The sequence below is a fragment of the Eurosta solidaginis genome, chromosome 3 (genome assembly GCF_040869045.1).
Source record: "Eurosta solidaginis isolate ZX-2024a chromosome 3, ASM4086904v1, whole genome shotgun sequence".
In the NCBI taxonomy this organism is placed as follows: domain Eukaryota; kingdom Metazoa; phylum Arthropoda; class Insecta; order Diptera; family Tephritidae; genus Eurosta; species Eurosta solidaginis.
The window spans coordinates 8,882,990-8,910,396 of NC_090321.1; the positions used below are offsets into that span (position 1 = coordinate 8,882,990).

Here is a 27,407-nt window from a genome sequence, read left to right on the forward strand (position 1 = left end):
CTAAAATTATTGTTTTCTCTGATTACGTATGAATGTGCATCATTTACATATCTAAGCTTTTCGCTGAGGTATGTTGGTAATTTACCGTGCTTAATATTAAATACAAATTTCATACTGTGGTAGAATATGAGCTGTTTTATACTCAACCAGTTTAGTGCTTCTATCATGTTATTAATGGGACTATCATACCTCATGTTTAATATAAATCTCATAGCTTTATTTTGCATAACTTGTAGCTTATCTACCTGAGTTACATTGGCCATAAAGAATATTGTGGGACAATATATGAAATGCGGCTCTATGATGGATTTATACACTTTCAGTTTGTATTTTCTACTGATAAATTTCCATGACCTTTTCCAAAAACCAATTTTCTTGCCTATTTTGGCAACTATATAATCAATATGATCATTAAATTTTAATTTATTATCAATCTGAACCCCTAAGTACTTGAAAGTTTTAACTTCGTTAATGTTTGAGTTCATTATTTTTAGCTCGATATTACAAGATTCCTTATTCAACGCTCTAGATATGACCATAAAATGGGTTTTATTAACATTAAGTTTAAGCTTATTGTTACAAAGCCACCTGTATAGGGTGTTCAAGTCTTCCTGCATTTTGCTCCTAGCTAACATGATATCAAGTTCACTTACTTCGAGCAGTGCGTCATCCGCAAACAGCCTTATTTTACTATGTTTTAGCGCCGAAGATATATCATTTATATATATGTTAAATAGGACCGGTGCCAAAACCAATCCTTGTGGCAATCCAATTCCTGTCAATACCTCTTCCGAGACAACCGACTCAATGGCTGTTTTTTGTCTTCGGTTACCTAAAAAGCTCTGAAACCACTGCAGCTCGTTGCCCCTAATTCCAATTTTTTCTAATTTTTTAATCATTATATTTCTGTCTATAGTTTCAAATGCTCTCTTCAAGTCGATAAAAACCGCAAGTATACTTTTCTTTTGATTTAGTTCTTCTTTCCAACTCGATATTACATAATTTAAAGCCGTTTCACAAGAGTGGCCTTCTCTGAAACCGGATTGTTCTTTAATTAGTATTTTATTTATTTCCAAGTAACTTATGAGCTGATCTTTTACTACTGTTTCTAGAATTTTTTCGATATTCGGCAACGTGTTGATCGGTCTCAGATCTTCTGCCTTTAATGAATTTTTTACCTTCTTTATTGGCACTATTGATATTTTCCATGCGTCAGGCATGGATTGATTTATTTATGATATCCGCATAGAAATGTCCCATGTAAGACACCGAATCCTTAATTACTCCTTCTGATAGTAAATTTGTTCCTCCGATTTTATTTTTTAACCTTTTAGCTACCAATATGACATCATCAACCGTAACTTCTTGGAATTTCAGACATGTGCTAACCGTGTATTGCACACTGTCGCCACTATCCAAAGTTTCGATTTCTCGATTTATGTCACCAATACTATCAACAAAGAAGGAATTCAATGCTTGAGCTATATCCTCGGGTGTTTCATATCTTATACCATTTACAATCACTGTCAGGATATTGTCACGCACCTCAGTTAAGTTTACTGCTTGCTTGAGGTGTTTCCACATTAATTTCCTATCAGAAGAATTTAAGGCTATATTTTTCTCCATACACTTAATTTTTTTAATTTTGATTAGTTTCTTATAATACTTCGCAACCGTATTATATTCCGAAAATTCACCAGATCTTCTGGCTTGTGAGTGCAATTGGATTTTTAATTTGTTAATTTCGGTCAGTTCATGATCGTACCACTTATTTCTCAACCTCACTATCCTGTCTTGTTCTGATGTTAATAAACCCATGCAGTGTGATAAGCAGGTATTTATATATTCAACCGAGTCATTGAGATGCATATTTTTTAATACGCTGAAATCATAGTTTCTTAATAAATGAGGTTACGATTTTTAATTTGACTCGTTTTCTTTGCTATGTTTTTTATTTAAATTACAAAATTACTTACCAAATATTTTAGCAATGTAACTTATTTTTCTTAAGTTTAACTAAGCTAAGTTTTTTGAAATAAAATTTAACTACCACTCTTTATAGCTAATTTTGCTACGACGTCAAACGATGATAAACTTTGGGTACTAAATAGAAAAATACAAATCTTAACAACATATAAAGTACAAATAAACCAAAAATACAGCCGATAATAATTGTGGTCCATTCCAATGGATTAAAATTGCTTGTCACCGGTAGTACGTGTGTGTTGAGACCGAGCTAAAATAAGAAAATACAAAGATGCTTGTATTATTTACAATGTATTTACATAAATATTCTGAAAACACCCACCCAACCACCATTTTCATTGATCCATGAAACCAACTCATCTTCTATAACTTCTGACACGCCATCCACTAACTTTGGCACGTATTCTGGATGCCCTTGACGTACAAAGTCCACCGAAAGCCCACCAGCTAGAGCAAACAGTGATATAACTTTACTCCAAGTGATATCCGAACGAAAGAGATCACGTCCCACCGCACCTAAAAGTAAAGTAATTGTTTCCGCTGAATGAAATTCACCGCTTGGTGCGCGGCAAATTTGACGAGCAACGCCTGTGTAAACACGCGGATGCATGCGCTCCAGTTCGTCGCCCAGCTGTGGATGAAAGATTTGCGGTTGAAGTAAGTAAATAAATAAATATAGTGTTAAAAATTCGTACCACCATCACAGCCGGAAATACCTCACGTGCCACATCCATTGAGGAGGTGCCGAGTAAACTGCGTATGTGTTGAAACCCCAATTTCTTGTTAAATAAGCCGGAGCGTCGTAAGCGCCTTCGTATGTATTGGCCACAGATGCAACGTCCCTTTCAAAGTAAAAGAAATGGCAAAAATATATATGAACTGCTTTTGATCTATTTTCTGTCCATGCATACCTGTGATATGATATCTTGTGTGGGTATTTGTGCCGCCTTCCACCCGATTGTATAGGATAACTTTCGTGTGACTACATCGCTAACATTACTGAGACGACGTCGTGTGATATTCTGATTGACCTCCAATAGAGAGGTAGAACTTAGAGTAGCTGGAAAACTGAATTTACGTCGATTCTGCGCCTGCAGTAGACGTTCGCTATGTGTGGGAAAACCGAAGTTGTCATTGTTCATTTTATATGCTGGAATTAATGAATGTAAAGTGATCATTCTATTAATATAAATGTAACAAAACAAGGGAATAAGAATAGGCAAGACTAAGTTCTTTCGAATTTTTTAGATAAAATGTAGGAAGAGCTTCTGGGTGTGTTTTCCGAGAATCTGCGGCCGTCCTACAAATTTTATTTGCATTTATATTCGCATTTAGTACATACGTAGCTTATTACCGTGATCATGATGATCAAATGATAATAATAAATAAAACCTCCGAAGAGATTTTAGACAGAACTTCTTTTCCAATTTGCATCGCGCTTCTTTAGGTTTTTCCCACAAATTGGCGGGACGGGACATACATTTTTTATGCCGACTCCGAACGGAATTTGCAAGGCAGATGAATTTTTAGTGAGAAGCTTCCTATGGCAGAAATACACTCGTAGTGTTCGCCAAATCACTACCGAGGGGCGACCTAGCTTAGAAAAACTTGTTTCTAAATTTTCGATGTTGCTTTTCCAGGTCCTTCGGTGTGGTAGCCGGAGCACGCTCTACCAAACAACGGCGGTTGATAGAAATAGGGGTGCGGAATCCTCTTTTCAGGGTAGAGGACCAGATCGGCCATATATTTTACAAATTCTAGAATATTACACTTTTGCCCACAGCATTTTTGAAGGAGTGGTAGAGTTAAAGGAAAAGGGTGAAGAGAAAAAGAAAGAAGACAGAATGGCAGAGTATGTGGGAAGAGGAGAAGGACTTCTACTACAGTGGCCGTATGAACAAACGCGTAATGTGAAGCCAAGGTGTTGCGTTTGCGGTGGGAATGAAACCTCGCCGCCAAGAACCGTCGTTCACGGCAAACGAGAAAGAAAAGGAATACCCCCACTATGATATTAGAGTCATGTTTGCCGACTTTAACAACAGTGAGCGACGGCAGGCTTATTTCCAGTGTCTTGGGTATGCGCACTCTGCGGTGTTCAAATATCGACTCAGCCAACTACCTTAAGGCAGTGATGATTTGTACACACATCTAAGCAGCAAAGAAAAAGTGGCACAAGGAAAGTTTACCGTCGAAAATCCGCTCACTGAGGACAGAGTTCGATCTGACGATGTGACCGAGCAGTGGGAGCATATTCCTCACTCATTACGTATCGCTGCTGCTAACACCATGGGTTTCCAGCAAGCCCGCAAAAACAACTGGCACGATGTGATATGTCTCGCTACCTCGGGTAAAAGAGACGCTGCTAATGGGTATACGCTCCGTACGGGCGCGACAACGCGAGGTATACTGGAGTGTTATCGTGACGCGAAGAAGGAAGCAAAATATGATCGGATGAGCGCGAGCCTACAGATTGACTACCCGCAAACCGCGCATAAGGTTCAATCTAGCGTACTGTGGAAATACTGAATCACATAGTCAGCGAACTGATTAGACCATGCGGGTGCGGTTTCAGACCTGGTAAATTTATTATCGACCCAACTCACGAGATGAGATTCGCCAAGCAGCTTTTGACAGCCCGAAAATAAGTTGCTTGTATGCTGCTGCTCCAGAACTTAAGTTCTCTCAGAGTGAACAAGGCTCTGCCAATTATATTGAGCTACACCAACAACTACTGAAGGATTGATAAGACTCTCTCCGAGCCATTCGTAACCAACAAAGTCATCAGATAAGGCGACTTTCTTTCGTGCCATTTCTTTAACCTAATGCTGGAGACGATAATTCCAGCAGCAGAACTAAACCTCTATTATAAGAGCCTAAAATTAATGACCTATGCTGGTGGTATTGATATCATTGGCCTTAACAAACGTGCCGTGAGTTCTACCTTTTCTGGATTAGATAAAAATGCAACAAAAAGTGGGTCTTGCAGTAAATTAGAACAAGACCAAGTACTTGCTGTCATCCAAGAAAGAATTGGCGCATTTTCGCCTTGGTAGTCGCGTCACTATTAACTGATATAAATTCGAAACTGTGAAAGACTTCGTCTTAGTAGGCAATTGAAAACAATAGTCTACTCTCGGGGAACAAAAATCACAATCTACAAGTCGCTACTTGTCCTGATGCATGGCGCGGAATAATGGACGGTGTACAGAGAAGATTAGATGGCTATTTTTAAATGATAAAAATTTTTAATCCCAAGGGAAAATACTTCACATATCCAGCCCGGCTATAGCCGACCACTATAACCGGAACGATGTCGCTTTCCGACCATTTCCGGGGATTAGGATGTCATGAAAACCAAATTGACACCCAGGAGTTTAGTAACCATTCACAAGATGCCATCTAAATATTCCACTTAGTGATTAAGAAATTTTCGTAAAATCTGTAACTTGACATTCTTGCACATGGAACCTCCACCCTTTCATGCGAACTTAGCCTAAACTTCGCAATAAGGATGTTCACATAGGCAAGTCATTTCGCTTATTTTTCTTGAACGTTCACATCCCAAAACAGCACCAACATATTGTCACTACAACATACCAAACAAATCATTTTTGCGTTGATGACATCTGGCTTACATATTGTGACAACAACAAACCAGTGACAGCTCTCTTACATACGGTAACGATGCCACGAACACAATGCATCATACCATGTGTACTGTTAAAGGCTTAAATAACTGCAAAAGATGCTCCTCTGAGACGGAGTAACATCGAAGCTCAAAATGGCATCATCCAAAACACGCACACACCCATTGAGGGCAAATCACAGTCCATCGCTGTCACAAACGTTACATTGCAATTGTTGCATGCCACCAGCTGTGCCGCACGCGCATCACAGCTACTGACTGTCTGTCATAGGCACTGTAACGAGCTAACATTCACTCACTGGCCATTTTCGTCTTACAACAATCAATGCACAATAATTTCTCGAACAGCGCCACCAAAAAAGGGGCGCCACAGCTCAAGTTGTATACGTTTTAAGGGCCAGCTAAACTTCCTTAATCCTAACGCCATAGTCGTAACCATACCCATATCCATAACCATCTCCCATGTGATCGATTAATGGTGCCTTAACCTAGAAATCGTGAAAATTTCATAAAAATTAAGAAAACGCAAAAAATTACAAATATATTCCACAAAAAATAAGTCTCTTAATCATAATGTATCCAAAACAATGAATAAAATCTACAAAAGGTTATTAAATTCACCAACTCAAATATATTTAGGTTATGGTTATGGCGAAAAACCAAAAACCAATTGGTTGGCTATGGTATGGTTATGGCGTTAGCGTTATGGTATTGCACCATTAATCGATTACATTGATTTCCATAAGGTAGGTTCGATCAGCTGTTTTATCTGGTTATGGTTTTAAGGTTTTATGGTTATAAGTCACCATTAATTGGCCCTTTACTCAGGCTTGGGCACAACGAGCTGGATATAAAGGCAACAAAAAATCCAATTGTCCCTTTTTTTTACTTTTTTGCATTGTTTCTGATTTACCAGTTGTGCAATGCGCTTTGCTTTTGTGTCGCACACAAGCTTTGTGGAATGTACTAATATTGTCATTATGACAAGTATTTAAGTTCGGAAAATGTCCAATTAAATACTCGACAAAAGGCATAATTAGGTGATGTTCAGTAGCAAGCCTCAATAGTTTTGCTCATGATCAACACAATTGCAAAGGTATAACCATTAGGGGGACTCATGAAAGCATATAAACTTATAAGGTGTAAAATTATATCCATTTACCCTCGCTGTTATATGAACGCACCTAGTAATATTTTTGATAAACTTGATTGTTTATTAGCTGTATTATTACCAAAAAAAATTTTTTTGATTGTTATACAAATTAAAAAATGCCAAGATTAAGTGAAAAATCAAAACTAAAACGTCTTTACTTGCTGATGTTGGAGATTTCTGATGAAAATGCCTGCTGTTATGTCTGCAAGGTTGCATTCCTTTGAGTTTACCGCGTTTACACAATGAAATGTGCGCGTAAATTTATACAAATTATGTAAATGATTTTGCATACAAAATTTGACAGCTCGTTTACGCACTAGATAAATTTATACGTTTACACACTTTATAAGGTTACATGAGTCACCCTATTGTCTCTTCTGGTCGGCAATGATTTTTTTGTAGTATTTGCGGAGTATAATATTGTAACGAATTTAGAGAAATTCCGCTCATTTGCAAACCTTCTGCTAACGTTCGTAACGCTGAACTATCGAATAAATAACTCCAATATTCTGTATTGCAAAATGGTATTTATAAGATTACTTTGGGAGTAGTACAATTATACTTCGCAACTGATAGCATGTTTAAATCAAAGTGTTTACTGATTCCTCACCTTGCGCTGTTTTATACTCTCAGTTTTCTCGTTCATCCATTTCTCATAAGGTCTAGTAATTTCGCGAAACTTTATTACAGACCACTTATATCCCTTGCATACATGTATACCTATTTGTAGTTTATGTTTCTCTTATAGCCATATGCGTGTGTATGGGTGAGTAGCTACTGCTGATGACTACCTGTATTTGTGAGTAGCTCTTCGTTGCCTTGTATGTATGTGTGTAATTGATGGTTGATTTTTTTACGTATATACGAATGGCTGCTTCATGTTTTTGTTTTAATGTTGCGTGATTATTTTATTAGTGATGCTAACATTCGTCACAATATTTAAGCATGCCTTATCTGATGGGTTTGACGCAAAGATACAGGTTGTTGCAGAACTCCGCGTTAAAAGGAGGACATGGAGCCAAAATTCATTTTTTATCATAAGACCATCATCTCCTTTTTTTCCTTTCCTCGCCACCGTGGCAGATTTCGAAAAGCACTACCGATCGGCTGTCCCACGTTGTCATGATTGCCATCTAAAAGCAGAGTTCTCATCCCAAGCCACAAAAAAACCATTTCCATTGAAAGGCAAAACTAAGTCCCTGGCCTAAGGCGGTGCAGACAAGGCGACATTTGGCGAGTTTCCCTGACTCGTATCCGCTAAAACTTAAACGAGTTTTCCAGAAAATTGTGTTCTACTACGGCAGTGTGTTGAAAAATCGCACAGCAGGTGTTACACCGTTCGTTCACGGAAGAATGCAGCTGTGACATAATACAGTTCCCGGCGAAGGACGAAGCTAATAAGAATAGGTTCCTTGTTTGGTCTTTTCGTTTATTTGCATGTTACGGTACCTCAGTATTGAAATGAAAGAAACGCTATCTATGTTCATTGGTCAATGGCTTACTTTGCACACTGACTGTTATTGAGTATGGAAGGAGGTTAAATGATGAACTGTACGAGCTGTTCCCAGACATCCGCATAGCTCAGCGAACAATAGTCAGCGGCCCTGCTAGCTAGGCCATGTTAAGCGAATGAAAACGCTGCAACCCACCCAGAAAGTATGCAAAGTTTTATTAAACTTGCTCATAATGATGTGGGCTGTTAAACCCCAATTCAAAAGGAAAGAACTAACCTTGCTTAACAATTCGCAGCACTCACAAGACTCAAAAACTATAAAATAAAAAAATCGTGCTGAATGAAAGCGCTAAATACGTTAACCAACACAAAACTTCCGAACAAAGATTCGCTTACGCCATGTAACTCAAAAATCGTGCACTCACCACCACCACTGCATGTCATTCTCAGCCACGTTTTGTGCGTAAATTGTAAATGAAAGTAAATTTTTACAAACAAAAATTAGAATCGCGACAATTACGAAAAACCAAAAATACAACCAAAAAATGCCAATCGTGGTTATAAATTTTCGAAAATTTCACTAATCCATTTGGATTTTGGATTTGCTTATAAAAACCATGTGACACAAACCTAACTCATTAGTTAACCAGAAGTCAAGCAGCGCAAAATGATTTCAAACGTACACTGCACTATTTTCACACTTTCGATTTGTGCGCTGGTGCAAGCGGACGTGTCACATCTTCTGGCTAATAACTTGATTGACTATTCACATCAAAGTAACTTATACCAGTATCCAGTCGCTTTAGCGCCGCAACAACCGTTATTTCCTAGTTTGTATGCACCGTCGCAGACTGTGGATTCACCCAATCCTGTGTCCATTGCATCATCCACGCATTCGCCGGTAGCGCCTACTGTGCCTTCATCAGGCACCGAATATACGTTGCCAGAGATTGTCGAGAATCGTAGTGCTAAAAGTGGCCGGGGTAGTGGTCGGATTAACTTTATACCACTACAAAACCAGTACCTGACACCCGAGGAGGAGCGACCTAATTATGATGCATCAAGTCAACCAAGTTTTGGGTGAGTATAGTGTGTTGTGTGAATGAAGTGATCTCATCACCTCTTTCTTTAACGAACTTCGAGTCGCATGTTAATTTGTCTGCTGAGCTAAGCCACGAGCTTACATAATTCGTTAAGTATTGTTTTCTACTTAGTTTATTCCTATCCAATATGATGGGATGCATTATAAAATTAGCTCTGTAGGAAATTAATATTTTTATACTCAGTTGAGCAGAGCTCACAGAGTATATTAAGTTTGATTGGATAACGGTTGGTTGTACAGGTATAAAGGAATCGAGATATATATAGACTTCCATATATCAAAATCATCAGGATCGAAAAAAAATTTGATTGAGACATGTCCGTCCGTCCGTTAACACGATAACTTGAGTAAATTTTGAGGTATCTTGATGAAATTTGGTATGTAGATTCCTGAGCACTCATCTCAGATCGCTATTTAAAATGAACGATATCGGACTATAACCACGCCCACTTTTTCGATATCGAAAATTTCGAAAAACCAAAAAGTGCAATAATTCATTACGAAAGACAGATAAAGCGATGAAACTTGGTAGGTGAGTTGAACTTATGACGCAGAATAGAAAATTAGTAAAATTTTGGACAATGGGCGTGGCACCGCCCACTTTTAAAAGAAGGTAATTTAAAAGTTTTGCAAGCTGTAATTTGGCAGTCGTTGAAGATATCATGATGAAATTTGGCAGGAATGTTACTCCTATTACTATATGTACGCTTAATAAAAATTAGCAAAATCCGAGAAGGACCGCGCCCACTTTAAAAAAATTTTTTTTTTTAAAGTAACATTTTAACAAAAAATTTAATATCCCTTTTCACTTAATTTGTCTAGGATACTTTTAATGCCATAAGTCGAACAAAAATTTACCAATCCTTTTGAAATTTGGTAGGGGCATAGATTTTATGACGTTAATTATTTTCTGTGAAAATGTGCGAAATCGTTTGAAGCCACGCCCAGTTTTTATACACAGTACTCACTTTATCTTGGTATAAAAAATGAACGATATCCGACTATGACCACGTCCACTTTTTCGATATCGAAAATTACGAAAAATGAAAAAAATGCCAAAATTCTATACCAAATACGAAAAAAAGGATGAAACATGGTAATTGGATTGGTTTATTGACGCGAAATATAACTTTAGAAAAAACTTTGTAAAATGGTTGTGACACTTACCATATTAAGTAGAAGAAAATGAAAAAGTTCTGCAGGGCGAAATAAAAAACCCTTGAAATCTTGGCAGGTATTACATTTATAAATAAATTAGCGGTATCCAACAGATGATGTTCTGGGTCACCCTGGTCCACATTTTGGTCGATATCTGGAAAATGCCTTCACATATTCAACTACCACCTTTCCCTTTTAAAACTCTCATTAATACCTTTAATTTGATATCAATATCGTACAAATACATTCTGGAGTCACCCCTGGTCCACCCTTATGGCGATATCTCGAAAAGGCGTCCACCTATAGAACTAAGCCCAACGCCCTTTTAAAATACTTATTAACACCTTTCATTTGATACCCATATTATACAAACGTATTCTAGAGTCACCCCTGGTCCACCTTTATGGCGATATCTCGAAAAGGCGACCACCTATAGAACGAAGGCCCACTCCCTTTTAAAAATACTCATTAACACCTTTCGTTTGATACCCATATTGTACAAACGTATTATAGAGTCACCCCTGGTCCACGTTTATGGCGATATCTCGAAAAGGCGACCACCTATACAACTACCATCACTCCCTTTTAAAACCCTCATTAATACCTTTAATTTGATACCCATATTATACAAACGTATTCTAGAGTCACCTCTGGTCCACCTTTATGGCGATATCTCGAAAAGGCGACAACCTATACAACTACCACCAATCCCTTTTAAAACCCTCATTAATACCTTTAATTTGATACCCATATCGTTCAAACACATTCTAGAGTCACCCCTGGTCCACCTTTATGGCGATTTTTCGGAACGGCGTCCACCTATAGACCCGCTCCCTTTTAAAATACTCATTAACACCTTTCGTTTGATACCCATATTGTACAAACGTATTCTAGAGTGACCCCTGGTCCACCTTTATGGCGATATCTCGAAAAGGCGACCACCTATACAACTACCACCACTCCCTTTTAAAACCCTCATTAATACCTTTAATTTGATACCCATATCGTACAAACCAATTCTAGGGTCACCCCTGGCCCACCTTTATGGCGATATCTCGAAACGGCGTCCACCTATGGAACTAAGGATTACTCCCTTTTAAAATACTAATTAAAACCTTTCATTTGATACCCATATCGTACAAACATATTCTAGAGTCACCCCTGGTCCACCTTTATGGCGATACCTCGAAAAGGCGTCCACCTATAAAACTAAGGCCCACTCCCTTTTAAAATACCCATTAACACCTTTCGTTTGATACCCATATTGTATAAACGCATTCTAGAGTCACCCCTGGTCCACCTTTATGGCGACATCTCGAAAAGGCGACCACCTATACAACTACTACCACTCCCTTTTAAAACCCTCATTAATACCTTTAATTTGATACCCATATCGTACAAACCAATTCTAGGGTCACCCCTGGCCCACCTTTATGGCGATATCTCGAAACGGCGTCCACCTATGGAACTAAGGATCACTCCCTTTTAAAATACTCATTAACACCTTTCTTTTGATACCCATATTGTACAAACAAATTTTAGGGTCACCCCTGGTCCACCTTTATGGAGATATCTCGAAACGGCGTCCACCTATGGAACTAAGGATCACTCCCTTTTAAAATACTCATTAACACCTTTCTTTTGATACCCATATTGTACAAACAAATCCTAGGGTCACCCCTGGTCCACCTTTATGGAGATATCTCGAAACGGCGTCCACCTATGGAACTAAGGATTACTCCCTTTTAAAATACTAATTAAAACCTTTCATTTGATACCCATATCGTACAAACATATTCTAGAGTCACCCCTGGTCCACCTTTATGGCGATACCTCGAAAAGGCGTCCACCTATAAAACTAAGGCCCACTCCCTTTTAAAATACCCATTAACACCTTTCGTTTGATACCCATATCGTACAAACAAATTCTAGGGTCACCCCTGGTCCACCTTTATGGAGATATCTCGAAAAGGCGTCCACCTATGGAACTAAGGATTACTCCCTTTTAAAATACTCATTAACACCTTTCATTTGATACCCATATTGTACCAACAAATTCTAGAGTCAACCCTGATCCATCTTTATGGCGATATCCCTAAATGGCGTCCACCTATAAAACTATGGCCAACTCCCTCATAAAATACTCTTTAATGCCTTTCATTTGATACACATGTCATACAAACACATTCCGGGGTTTCTCTCGGTTCATTTTCCTACATGGTTATTTTCCCTTATGTTGCCACCATAGCTCTCAACTGAGTATATAATGTTCGGTTACACCCAAACTTAACCTTCCTTACTTGTTTATACTCAGCTGAGCAGAGCTCACAAAGTATATTAATTTTGTTCGCATAACGATACCCCGTAACGGCATAAACTAATGGAGATATATATAGATTTCTATATATCAAAATGATCTGGGCGAAAAGATAAATTTATTTAGCCATGTCCGTCCGTCCGTCCGTCGGTAAACACGATAACTTTAATAAATTTTGAGGTATCGTAATGAAATTTGGTATGTAGATTCCTGGGCACTCATCTCAGATCGCTATTTAAAATGAACGAAATCGGAATATAACCACGCCCACTTTTTCGATATCGAAAATTTCGAAAAACCGAAAAAGTGCGATAATTCATTACTAAAGACGGATAAAGTGATGAAACTTTAAATCGGTTGACCTTATGACGCCGAATAGAAAATTAGTAAAATTTTGGACAATGTGCGTGGCACCGAACAGAGATAATTTAAAAGTTTTGTAAGCTGTAATCTGGAAGCTGAGTATGTAATATTCGGTTACACCCGAACTTAGCCTTCCTTACTTGTTAAAGATTAAACGATTTGGAAATAATATTTGAACACCCTAAAAAACCCGAAACGAAAAGAAAAAATTTTAATTTTGTTTTAAATTCAGTATATAAAAACCGAACTCATTTGGTATAGTTGTATACTTAATTACTTCTTTTCTCCAGCTCTGGCTACTTTTATCCACGCCCAACATCCACATTCGTGCCAACCAAAACAACCACATCCAGCACAACAACCGAACGCTCCAGACCTATTGTAGTCATAGATCCACCTGCGCTTGTGCCTGCCAACAACCACCCAGTTCTGCTAAACCCACCAAGGCCTGGCGGCGAACAAGGATATGATTACAACATACCCTCTGGACCACCATTCCATCTGCCAACACAGGCGCCACCATCGACTCCAGCGCCTGTTTATCTACCACCTGAGGCTCGAACTTTGGAAAGCGCTGTGAATGGTAACAATCTGAGATTACGCATTCAAGAAATGCGTTGCATGCAACATAGTGGCGGTTATTTTCGTGCTATACTCAAAGTGGACAACTTTCTTGGCGCAACGCCTACCGTCGACAACGATTCGAATGATAAGCGCTGTGAATTGAAATTAGCGCGCAGCTTCATTGTGGCTGATATAGAAGAGGATGATTTTGAAAAGTGTGGTGTGCATGATTGCGGTAAAGATTTGTGTCTACGCTTACGATTTCCTAGCATACGTGGTATGCGTACGAGCGCGGATGGAATACTCACTTTACATTGCAAGACACAGGAGCGGGTAGCGGTAAAGACACATGCGCTTAAAATGAGCGTATCCAATGAGATGTAAGTAGATGAACGTGATTTTTATAATATTTTATTTTTTTGCATTTACAGGCAAGCGCGCAGTCTCGGCACATACGCGCACGGCGGTACACAATTACCGCTACGCACGCACGTGGAGTTATTGCGTCGCACAGCAAATGGGTTTACGCGTCAATTAGATGCGCATAGTGCTGTACTACTAGGCGAGGAGTTGTTGTTGCGTGCGCATGTTATCGCTGGCGATGGTTAGTTGTTCGTTAGTAATTAATCAATTCGGAAGAAAATCTAAATAACATCTCTCTTCAATTTTTTACAGGTTGGAACTATACCAAATTAACAGATGTGCATGTCCAACGCATTGCTCCAACTGGAGAATTGCTCAATAACGTCGCACTCATTACCTCACACGGTTGCCTGAATCCCTCTATGCAAAGTGTTTGTTCACAAATGCCGAGCTACGATCCTCCACTTGGGCATCGTTTGGCTTTCAAAGCTGTAATGTTTCAAGGTATGCGTAGCGGAGACGAGCTTGTGCTCTCCATGCGCCTTACTGCTTGTCTCGAGGAACATGATTGTCAATTAGATGCTAGCAATTGTAACGTGTCAGGCAATTTGTGGCGTCGCAAACGCGGCACTAATGTGAGTAATATGGCAAATGAGACAAGCGTGACAAATGAGTCAAGCGTTTCAAATATGAATGAAGTATCGGAGATATCACGAATTGCATTTAGAGTCATCATGCCAAAAGAAGGCGGAGAGGTAGAGAATACGGAGAAAGGAAGTGATACAAATGGAAATACTGACGGTAGTGATTCAATTGCAAGAGTTCGTTCGTCTTCGGGTGTAGAAAAACATCGCGGGTTCTTTGTGGAGATGAGCGCAATTAAAATAGTTGGTTCTGTGGGATTTGTGTTGCTGTTGACCTGCCTAGGTATTTTTGCCGCGCTGAAGCTGACGAAATAATAGTTTAGATACTTAGTTTAACCAGTGAGGTCTGTCGAGCTTGAAATCGTTTGAACAATTGTTTAAGTATTTCTATTACTTAATAGTTAAATGTTTTAGGTTAGTTTAATAGTCCTTGCATATAAACTGTTGAGTACATAATAAACTTCATAAATTTGATAGTTTCGATGTATGAATGATGGGCGAAGTTTTTCTGAACCATTAGTGGTAACAACTGTCCATATATCGATTATCAGGCGGGTTTTATTCATTAGGATGCTCTACCCTACCTTTTTCCACTTACATCCCTATCTTCTCTCTCTTCCTCACTCTCTACCTCCCCTTCACTCTCTCTCCCTCTTTCTCTCTCTCACGCTTCCTTCTCGCACTCCCTCTTGAGCCATAAATACACTTTTTTCGAATAGGTCGGTTGCTGGGCCACTTCCCTAAAAATGTTAACGTAATAAGTTTGCGGGACCTGTTGTAACTAGACCTTTTATTATTATCACATTATGTTGTTGTTGTGGTTGTAGCGATAAGGACACTCCCCAAAGGCCTTTGGGAGTGTTATCGAGTTGATGTTCCTTTGCCGGATGCAGATCCGGTACGTTCCGGTACCAAGCCCGACCATCTCGGGAACGATTTGTTATGACCACATGCGACCTTCTAGGCCATCCCGCCCTCCCACTCCCTAGATCCATGAGAATTTCGGGGTCGCCAGAGCCTCGGCTGATTCGCCAAGGATAGGGGAAGTTGACAATTGGGTTTGGAGAAGCTATGTATTGCGCTGGCAACCTGAAAGGGCTGCACTACACAAACCCCTTCAATCCGGTATTTTAGTCGCCTCTTACGGCAGGCATATCTACCGCTAACCCGCTGGGGTTTTCATTGATGTAATTTGGATAAGACCCTGTAGTGGAAGCCAGCTCCAATGGCTGGAAAGCTCATTTCATTACTGCGGTTCAATTTTTCTGGCACCACAGGCTTTCAACATCCATTCACTGAACAGGTCTGAGTGCACCTGTCAAAGAAGATGGCCTTCTCTTTTCATATGCACATGTACTGGCTTGTGTCTGAAGTAGGTAATCTACATTAATATACGGAGCCACATCTCAGATATCCGCATCAATTAGAGTCAGACCAAATTTCTAACTGACCTTAATCATTTCTACCATATTTGTATTAACATAACAATGCCTGATAGGAGTACATACTAAGTGCATGAGACTCCCAATTATTGGCATCTATCACAACTAAAGAGCTCGAGTCCACGCTTCCCAAGGCAGTCGGTTCTATGTACCGGAGCGACTCGGGATTTTTCCCTCCGACAAATTGTCATCCTCCCAGCAGCTCCTTGCAGCAGGACTGCTCCATATACTCTTACTCCGGGAAGGCATCGAATCCAATCCGGGTCCGTCTCCTGACCCCGGTCCTGAGAAATTGTTTTGCTGCATCTGCCGGAAAAGAATCTTTTTAGGACGGTCATACTCTGTTCAGTATGTCTCGTGCAAGGGATGGTTGCATCGGACAGGTTGTTCTGGGCTTGATCCCAAAACCCGACGTACACGTAACTTTTATAAATCTTTCGTGGCTCCTTGCTGTTCACGCCCAAGGGCGTCTCGTAGTCTACCCCTAAGCGCCCCCCACTACCTTCCAACAGCCCCGCTGCTCAGCAATCCAAAATAAGTACCCGCTGCTGCTCGCGCCCCACGGCGCCAACAACTCAAACAGCTGATACCACTCATAACTACTATCTTCGTAGTACAGTTGGTAGCAATGCTGAGCATCAGCCCCTGCCCCCGTCTCCTCCCCTCTTTTCCGGCAGCAATCGTGCAGGTCAGGGAAACAGACTCTTAGTCCCTACCTCCGTTTGCACCGTCTGCCAGCACAGAATATATAGGTTTGCGACAGCCGCCCAATGTAGCTCCTGCCTTGGGTGGTGCCACTTTCCTAGATGTTCTGGTCTCCGCGACGGCAACCCCCGACGGGTTTCATCGCGCCATGTTGCCAGGTCGCAAACCCAAATCATCCGGGTACCCCAATACTTGCCCAAGGACGTCCAGTCCCAGGGCCACAACAGCATTTGCGTCCTGGCCTTCCACAACCCAGGCGTAGTCACCCGTCACTCACCCCCAGAGTGGCGGCGTCTCCCCTTATGCACTTCAGAATTCTGCAGTTAAACTGTAATGGACTAATTGGGAAGATTACGGAGATAGTCGATTTCATGAAGCGGCACAACATCCGCATTGCTGTGATTCAAGAGACTAAACTCCCAGCAAGATCTGCATTGCAGACCTGCTCTGGGTATAATGTCCACAGGAAAGACCGCGAGAGCGGAAATGGAGGCGGCCTCGCGTTTATCATACACCACTCTGTGCAATATTACATATTTGATCCTGGCATCGACCGCAGGGACAATGTCTTAGAACGTCAACGCCTATCTGTCCGGTCAGGCGATGCAAACCCAGAAATCATCAACATCTACATCCCTCCTGCCACCTGTTACCCCGGTGGATACCGCCCTAATTTCAGGGCCTTACTCACTGACAACAATCGCATTATTTTAGGCGATTTCAATGTCCATCATGATCTATGGCATTCAAACTTGCGGGCGGACAGTAGGGGTGAGATGATGGCGGATCAAATAGAAGAAACGACGTTCTGCACAATAAACGGAGACGCCCCCACACGTATGGTAGGAAGCTGTCACAGCTCGCCAGATATATCAATCGTGAGCGCAGAACTCGTAAACTGCGTCAACTGGCAGCCGATGGTAACATTGGCACCCGACCACCTGCCCATACTTATTTCGTTCGAGCGTACCGCCGACTTCATCGTCACCGAAAAAAGCACTTTCATAAACTTCAAAAAAGGAAAGTGGGAAGAATATAAATCTTTTACAGAAAACCGCTTTGCTGCCCTCCCTATCCCGAATGATGCCCTCCAAGGGGAGCGTGCCTTCCGTAAGGTCATTGAATCCGCCTCGGCACGTTTCATTCCCGCCGGGAGAATTCCCCAAATCCGGCCCCACTTCCCGGCGGAGGCCGCAAACTTAGCGAGAGAACGTGACCTTATAAGACAGCTTGATCCAGGCGACCCCCAAATAAGGGATATAAACCAACGCATCAGATTGCTTGTGGACGAACACAAGCGAGCGAAATGGGAGGAGCACCTAAGAGGTTGTAACCTATCTACCGGTGTGGGTAAACTTTGGTCCACGGTAAAGTCCCTATCGAATCCGACTAAGCACAAAGACAAAGTTTCTATCGCCTTTGGCGACAAAGTGCTGTCGGGTGCGAAAAAATGCGCGAGCGCTTTCTGCCGACAATATATAATTCATCCTACGGTCGACAAAGATAGACGGAGAGCCAATAGACACGCACATAAACACAAATTCAGCGCGTCACCAATCACCATCACCGCTAAAGAGGTTGAGGACGCCATTGGTCGCGCTAAACCATCCAAAGCGGTGGGCCCAGACGGCATAGCCATGCCGATGCTTAAAACCTAGGGTAAGAGGGTTTCAAATATTTAGCGCATGTCTTCAACCTGTCTCTTTCCACCTTTGTCATACCCGAGAAATGGAAAATGGCCAAGGTGGTCCCGCTACTAAAGCCTGGGAAACCAGCTAACATAGGTGAGTCGTATCGTCCGATATCTCTCCTATCGCCAGTGGCAAAGACGCTTGAAGCCATTTTGCTCCCTTATTTCCAAGCAAATTTGCAGCTAGCCCCTCATCAGCATGGCTTCAGAAAACTCCATAGCACTACCACCGCGCTAAATGCCATTAGCACCCAGATAAATTGCGGTTTCAATCAATACCCCCACCATAGAACAGTACTCGTAGCGCTAGACCTATCAAAAGCTTTTGATACGGTCAACCATGGATCATTACTGCAATACCTGGAAGGGTCTACCCTTCCCCCATGTCTTAAAAGGTGGACCGCAAATTATCTGGGTGGTCGGCAGGCATCGGTGCAACTTAGAAACGAAACATCAAAACCAAGGAGAATTAAACAAGGGGTGCCACAGGGTTGTGTCCTATCCCCACTTTTGTTTAATTTCTACATATCTAAGCTACCTTCACCACCAGAAGGAGTCTCAATCGTTTCCTACGCTGATGACTGCACAATAATGGCCACAGGCCCAGGCCCAAAGATCGATGCGCTATGCAATAAAATAAACGGCTACCTCCCTGATCTCTCCAGTTTTTTCGCCTCGCGAAACCTGGCATTATCACCGACTAAATCTTCCGCGACCTTATTTACAACATGGATGTCCCAAATGTCGACCATTTTGAACATCCACGTCGATGGCACTACGCTACCGACTGTCCTACACTCCAAAATCTTGTGTGTGACGTTTGATCAGGATCTACATTTTGGTGGGCACGCAGCCGCAATCGTTCCGAGAATTCAGAGCCGTAACAAAATCCTCAAATCCCTCGCTGGCACTACCTGGGGAAAAGATAAAGAAACGCTCACGACTACATACAAAGCAATTACCCAGCCGATTACGTGCTACGCGTCACCCATATGGTCGCCAAGCCTAAAAATTACCCACTGGAAGAAACTACAGGCCTGCCAAAATACTGCTCTCAGAATCGCCACGGGCTGTCTTCTTATGTCCCCAGAACACCATCTGCATAATGAGGCGAGAATACTCCCCATCAGGGAGAGAAATGAGATGCTGACGAAACAGTTCCTGTTGAATACCCAGAAACCTGGGCATCCCAACAGACATCTGATTGATGAACCAGCACCGCCTAGGGGCTTAAGGAGTCATCTCCGTAAGCATTTTGAGGAAATACGGCACCTGAGAACCCAGCCGTATGAAGCGAAAAAACACAAGCAGGTCCTTGGTGAACTCCATAAACAGGCGTCGGACCTTTATGCCGGGAATTGCCTGGTGAATCCAGTACTTAAAGAAAAGTATCCAAAACTCGCGGAAGAGGAACGCATACTCCCCAGGGAAACGCGTGTCACTCTTGCTCAACTTCGTTCTGGATACTGTAACAGGTTAAACTCTTACCTATCCAGAATCAACCCCGACATACAAAATGTATGCCCCGGTTGCAATGTGTCCCCACATGACACCAACCATCTCTTTAATTGTAATGTGGAACCAACGCCTCTAACACCCCTTTCCTTATGGTCCACCCCTGTTGAAACGGCAAGTTTCCTTGGACTCCCGTTAGAGGATATTGATGACAATTTGTGATCGGTCGCGGCTACAACAACAACAACAACAGCTCGAGTCCAGGATAAATGAACTAGTTAGCTTACGATAGACGGATATTGTTGTCAAGAAGGAGGTTAGCGAACAACTGCTTGTCTTTACTTCACGTATGAGATAATAGAAATTCCAATTAATTTCGGATTCTCAAACGGTTCAATAATGAACAAAGCGAGTCTATAAATATCTCTCAGCTTTACATTCACCTTTTTTGACTCATTGTTGTTATATGGATTATTCATGTTCCATGTTCAATGAGAAAGGGAAAAAAATCCAGACATTGTTTTAGCTTGTAATTGTACTTTAATGTTGTAAACTTTTTATCTACTACTTTGGTCATTATTTTCATTCCTCTTGGTCCGCACTTCACTGATTTTTGTGCAAATTTTCCACACATTTTTTTGCTCATTTCCTAAAGTTGTGTTTATTAAAATTCAACAATGTTTAATTGGTTCATAGATTAATGGATAATATAATGGCATTTACGCGAGCCCAGTCAGCATTTTTAGTATTATTACCGGGCTTTCGATTTTCTCCTAAGACGATTACAACGTGGTTCGCTTCTGACTCATCAAAGCAATCACAGTAACAGTTCACTCTTTTTTTTTTGGTATTTAGTCGGCTAAGTGAAAGGTAACGCTACTTCCAAAAAACGGATAAAGGACGCCATTTCTTAGCTTTTTAAGGAAAGTTTCGACTCATGATGTTATCAAAAAACCCATACCTCATCCTCGATGCAACATACTGTTTTATCATTTTCTAATTCGGAGATATCCAGTCTCAAAGCAACTACTCATTCTATTATCCTTCTCTTAGCGAGTAGCAAAAAACTATTTTTGTTATATTTGTCGTAAATCCCTTAGAATCTCAGTGGCATACTTAAGTTTAAGTCTCAGGGCGGATGCTTCAAAAACAACTTGTCATAACAGGAATCCCTAGTAAATGCCCTTCGGAGTCAGGCGTTCAATGCGATCGATGGAGACTAGTTGTTCTTACATTGATGTGATCAGCCTTCGAATAGATATGATGTTACAAACATATAAATTTACTCCGATTTTTATTTTTAGGCAGGAGTAAGAAAGAAACTTGTATTCTAGAACCGACTCAAGGGCGGACGTTTCTGCTACTAAACCAGCGTAAAGAAGAAAAGAAGACTTATTCTCTATTCGTTTATTTTTGAAAATGTTTGCTGGGAACACAGTGCTAGTGCACGCACCTTATACAATTTTATTTTTTATTTAATGATCACCTTTATTGCAGGTTACCTAAACATGAATGCATACATACACACATCCAAGTAGAAATATGAGTGCAGACATTGCATATTATGTACTAAAGGGGTTTCCATTAAGAGCCGAGCCGGTGATTGTTGAAGTAAATAAAACGTGTTGAGATAACGTTTTTCTCTTATAGTTTAGGAGCTCGACCATGCTTCTGCTTATATTGGTTTTCGTTCTAAATGAAATGTGCGTAAGTGCATAACTTTCTGCTGCTGATAACACCAGGAGTTTGCCCTTGAAATAAGATTAGGCTCCGAAGCAACATAATCTATTCAGCATAACCCTGATATTATACAGAGGGATTAGCTTACTGGAGTCGGGTGTGGCTATAGCGTGCTCGCCTATCACTCCAATAGTCCTGGGGTCAAGGTCCAGGAAAAGCAAAAGCAAAGTTTTTAGAAATAAGTTTTTTCCATTAGAAAAAAAAATGTCAAATGGAGATCGCCTCTCTGCAGTGGTTTGGTAAACACTCTTAGTGTATTCCTGCCTTGCAGACGCTGTTCGGAGTCGGTATAAAACATGCAGATCCCGTTCCGCCGATTTGTAGAAAAATTAAATTATCTCTTAGGAGATACATATATTGTATTTATTTGTTACTTATATATCACATAGTACCGATCGAGGGCCGGGGTGAGCACCGGAAATAATTTATTAAGCTAATTAATGGCCGATAGGATTCGATATTATCATCATCATTAATTGGCACTTAAACGTCTCAGCGATTTTGGTCGTTTCGTAACAAGTCACGCCAGCTATTCCTGTTTCTCGACAGCTGACGCCAACGGAGGTCAAGTTTTCACGCACCTGCCTATCCCAAGTCAGTGGGGGGACTTCCCCTTTTCGCTGCTTTCAAACAGCAGTTTCTATTGAAATACTTTTTTGGCCGGAGCGTCTTTGTTCATTCACATAACATAACTTAGCCAGCGAAGCCTTTGGGCTTTCATTTGCTCTACTATCTTCATATATGCTTAAAGCCATATAGCTCATCATTATACCTCCTTCGATACTCGCCCTCGGCATAACAGCTGAACCACAGGTTTTCCGGAGAATTTTTCTCTCGAACACTCCAATAGCCATCTTATCTTTTCCCGACACCGTGCATGATTGCGAGCCATATATCAGGACGGAAATGATGAGCGACTTGTAGATCGTGATTTTTGTCCCCAAGAGAGGACTTTGCCTGTCATAAGCCTACTTAGTCGCAAGTAACACCCTTGGCAAGAATGTTTCTCATGTTTGATTTCTAAGCTGACACTGTTTTCGCTGTTAATGCTGATTTTCAGAAAACCAAAGTCTTTCACAGTCTTGTCTGTCAGCAGTGACGTGGCTGTTGCGAGTCGATTCTTTCTTGAATGAGAACAAGTTATTCGTTCTGTCCTCATTTACCGCAAGACGAATTTTTTTTTTGACTCGATATGTCAATTTATTATACAGGGGTACCACCGAATATTTATACATTGCCACATGAGAGTGCCTGGATTCAAAATACAAAATCGAAGGGATTAGTTTAAAAAGTTTCTATAAAAATAAGCTCCACTTTGCTCCAAGTCAATTAGATAGCAGTAAATTTAGTTGAAGACAACTACATCAGGAATTTTTCTCCTCTCATTTCCGAGGATTCAGCTGCTCCAACCCATTTTAAAGTTTTTAAAAAGGGTTCATAGCTAAATCTTCAGAGGTTCCGGGCACGTTTAGTCTTCTTGACGGCTCTGCGGACATTAGTTACGCAAGATATAGAGAAATATCTAAATACTTATTTGTCGAAACCAATTGGAACCCCCTGTTTAGACATATTACATGCATACAATGCATAGTGCATACGTTCTCCACCACCTTAATTATTCGGAATTCTTAAATGCGTTAGTTCAAGCCCATTAATAAGTTCAGGTTTGTCGACTGCCTACCGAGTAAACATCAATTACTTTTAAGGATAACAGTGTAGGACGAACTCTGCGACGCAAAAAAAAAAGCATGAAATTTTAATAGATACTACCACAAGATACTACACGGAAGATGACAAGACGTGGCATATAAGCACTGATGACAATCTTGCAACGAGTTGACATAATAATTATTTTCGAGAATGACAGGTCCGTATAAAGCAAAGTGAGAACACGTACTACAGGTTCTTTCACTGTATTTCTTCTGCTTTGAAATACAGATGCCCGCAATTTTTTTAGTGCCTCTAAATAACTATCACGCTTCAATATAAATATTAAAATAAAAAAGCATATAAGGCCACACAATCATCTCCGTCACACTGAAAGGAAGAGAGAGGGAAGCTACATCTTTGAGCTTGCTGATTCAATAGTTGGTTTCCTAACAGGAATACTTATCCCAAGCTATTTGGTAATAGTCGAATCAAAGTAACCTCGAAAATTTCCAAAATTATTGTTGAAAAGTTAATCACGTGGTTGCTCAGATTCCAATCCCCACTTCGTGGTTTTTTGACAACACATTTATTAGTTAAACTGTCCCCTTGCATTTGACTTCAGTTTATGGCAGCGCTGTTGATCGATGTGGAATGGACTCCACACGACGACTTTGCTAGCAAAATCTCCCAACACTAGTGCTGTGCCAACTAACATCAAAACACTTTACACGAATTAGCGAAATCTACATTATCTATGGCAACAACACTTTCGAGGCTTAAAAATATCTAAAGTATTTAAATATTACCGCCTATGACCGTCATGGTAGCCGAGCACATTCATTTCACGCCTTGGAAAGTTTAAGGTCATCAATATCGGATTATTTTCATAACCTTTGACTAGGCTGAACTGTCCGTTCAATTAAGACCTAACATAGGCTGAGTGTGTTCGTGGTGCTAGCAAACGGAAAACACCAAATTTGGTACCTGGACCTATGTTATAAAATAATTCTGCCCTCTGGCAAGTACTGCCTAAAGAACCTGATTCATCAGAGAGCTGATTTTTAGCAGACATCTGCCATTTTTAATGAGTGAAACGTATCCGCGTACTAGGCTGAACTTCGATTCCATTTTTAAATCTATTAAATAAAGTATATTTTTAACGAATTATGAGATTTTTTTAGAATAGTTCGATTTTCTTATCCTGCGAAGTTGTGATCATCTTACAATAACAGTAGATATGTACAATTATCGCGATTTTCACGCTGCGTGCCAAGTCACAATCCCTGTTTTAACATAGCTGAAACCAGTTGCGAATGCCAAGGAAAATCAAGCCTTCATGGTCTCCCCCTTCTTCTACTATTCAAATTACAGAAGAAGAAGAAATTTATATGCTCCTTGGTACCCGAGGTCGGTTTCTACACTATGGTAAGCTTTGAAACAACACAAAAAGTATGATATAATAGTATCGAATACCCTAATAATCCCGCGCTTATGGAAGGAGCAAGCGAAGAACCATGTTGGACTTGATGTTGTGATGTTGCCGCAGCTCCCAGTTACCGAAACAAAGAAGAAACTGGAGAGCTTTGTAAAACGTATGTACAGATCAACTTTAATCGTTTAAATCGATTTTTTTTTTTGAGAATCGAATCGAAAAGATCAATTCCCCTGAAAAAATCGCGAGTACTCCATGCATGCATGTATGGAGTACTCGCTATGGACCAACCGAGTGCTCCAAAATTAACCACAATCCATACAAAAAATATGGTCCAATTAACATTGCGATGTCCTAGGACTGGACCATATACTCCAGTTCCGCATTACGTCAGAGTAATCCATGGAGTACCCACATTCCAATAAACATCGTGTAGTGATTACAGTCGTTAAAAACGAGCAATGATAGGCTTACAATATGTTCGTGAAGAAATGTGAGTTGGCCCATTGCTTCATTACAGTGGACTACAATGGTAAGTACTCCAGTGGACCACATGATCCAATGATTTTTGCAGGGTCTTTAAAAAAACGAATCGAATCCAGCTCTGCTGGATACCCGTATGTTTGACTGGTCCCGTGTGGAACCTCAGAGTCGACAGTTTGATGATAATACTGTTTACCGATTTTGTGGTCTCGCATACCTCTGAAGGCGATCCATTTAACCCTAAATTATAAGATTCAGCTCATTCGTGTAAATTCAAAGTCAATTTATTTCAAATGGCCAATGCAATCAAATTATTATTCTATATAGACTAATTACTGTGTTGCCATTCTGATCAACTTAAATCAACTCATTCATAAATAAATCATGCAACAATAAACTCCGCTTACGTAGCGGCAATAAATATCTATTAAACGATATAAATAATGAAAACAAAACTTAAAAACGATTTCGGCCAAAAACACGTAATTCGCGCATGATGGTGGAAAAAAAACTGTCAAGCTTTGTCTGCTGGCACTTTTAACGCTTTTACGTTTTTGGCTGCACCGACGAGACACTATTTATTCCCTGAACAGCCAACAACAACAACAAACAAGGTAACTTGTAGTATGTGAGTACATTTTATAAGTACATGAATAAGTAGTTTATTTATTCATTAATGCTATGCGGCGTACGAAATTGATAGGCCCAACACGTTTATCTGTGCTGAAACTATAAAATATATATATATATATATATATATATATATATATATATATATATATATGTATATAGAGTACCTACTTACTAAACATTACTATGTAATAGCATGCGATAAAGGCGGGACTGCACATTGCCAAGCCAAAGCATGTATGGCAATCATCCTTTAGAAGCGGACCTTGTGTGTCAGAATAAAACAAGTAAGGAAGGCTAAGTTCGGGTGTAACCGAACATTGCATACTCGGCTGAGAGCTTTGGAGACAAAATAAGGGAAAATCACCATTTAGCAAAATGAACCTAGGGTAACCCTGGAATGTGTTTGTATGACATGGTATCAAATGGAAGGTATTAAAGAGTATTTTAAAATGGAGTGGGCCATAGTTCTATAGGTGGACGCCATTTCCGTCTAGAATGCGTTTGTACGATATGGGTATCAAATGAAAGGTGTTAATGAGTATTTTAAAATGGAGTGGGCCTTAGTTCTTTAGGTGGACGCCTTTTCGAGGTATCGCCATAAAGGTGGACCAGGGGTGACTCTAGAATTTATTTGTACGATATGGGTATCAAACGAAAGGTGTTAATGATTATTTTAAAAGGGAGTGGGCCTTAGTTCTATAGGTGGACGCCTTTTCGAGATATCGCCCTAAAGGTGGACCAGGGGTGACTATAGAATTTGTTTGTACGATATGGTATTTATATATGTAATACCACGAACAGTATTCCTGCCAAGATTCCAAGGGCTTTCGATTTCGCCCTGCAAAACTTTTTCATTTTCTTTTACTTAATATGGTAGGTGTCACACCCATTTTACAAAGTTTTTTCTAAAGATATATTTTGCGTCAATAAACCAATCCAATTACAATGTTTCATCCCTTTTTTCATATTTGGTATAGAATTATGGCATTTTTTCCGTTTTTCGCAATTTTCGATATCGAAAAAGTGGGCGTGGTCATAGTCGGATTTCGGTAATTTTTCATACCAAGATAAAGTGAGTTCAGATAACTACGTGAACTAAGTTTAGTAAAGATATATCGATTATTGCTCAAGTTATCGTGTTAACGGCAGAGCAGAAGGACAGACGGTCGACTGTGTATAAAAACTGGGCCCGGCTTCAACCGATTTCACCCATTTTCACAGAAAACAGTTACTGTCATATCATCTATGCCCCTACCAAATTTCACAAGGATTGGTAAATTTTTATTCGACTTATGGCATTAAAATTATTCTAGACAAAATAAATGAAAAAGGGCGGAGCCACGCCCATTTTGAAATTTTCTTTTATTTTTGTATTTTGTTGCACATATAATTACTGGAGTTTAACGTTGACATAATTTACTCATATAC

The 27,407-nt window shown here is 40.3% G+C and overlaps 2 protein-coding genes across 8 annotated transcripts in view; one reads left to right on the plus strand and one right to left on the minus strand.

Annotated features, from left to right (window-relative positions):
* Positions 1–1,917: 1,917 nt before the first annotated feature.
* Positions 1,918–27,407, minus strand: part of Buffy (BCL2 family apoptosis regulator buffy) — an 83,552-nt gene continuing 58,062 nt past the window's right edge. For 6 of the 7 annotated variants that reach the window (XM_067770668.1, XM_067770669.1, XM_067770671.1 and 3 more), the window contains 4 exons: positions 2,898–3,136; positions 2,682–2,828; positions 2,309–2,617; positions 1,918–2,236 (listed from right to left, as the gene is read on the minus strand). In XM_067770668.1, coding sequence (XP_067626769.1) covers positions 2,072–2,236; positions 2,309–2,617; positions 2,682–2,828; positions 2,898–3,128 — 852 coding nt within the window. In that variant the 5' untranslated portion in view covers positions 3,129–3,136 and the 3' untranslated portion in view covers positions 1,918–2,071. Of the gene's footprint in view, positions 2,237–2,308; positions 2,618–2,681; positions 2,829–2,897; positions 3,137–7,395; positions 7,711–27,407 lie in introns of those variants that run through there. The other variant, XM_067770670.1, reaches the window with a different exon arrangement.
* On the plus strand, positions 7,778–15,192 carry LOC137243229 (uncharacterized). Its single transcript, XM_067770658.1, has 4 exons — positions 7,778–9,318; positions 13,469–14,122; positions 14,174–14,346; positions 14,418–15,192. The coding sequence occupies exons 1-4, from the start codon at positions 8,906–8,908 to the stop codon at positions 15,062–15,064; spliced, it is 1,887 nt and encodes a 628-aa protein (XP_067626759.1). The 5' UTR covers positions 7,778–8,905; the 3' UTR covers positions 15,065–15,192.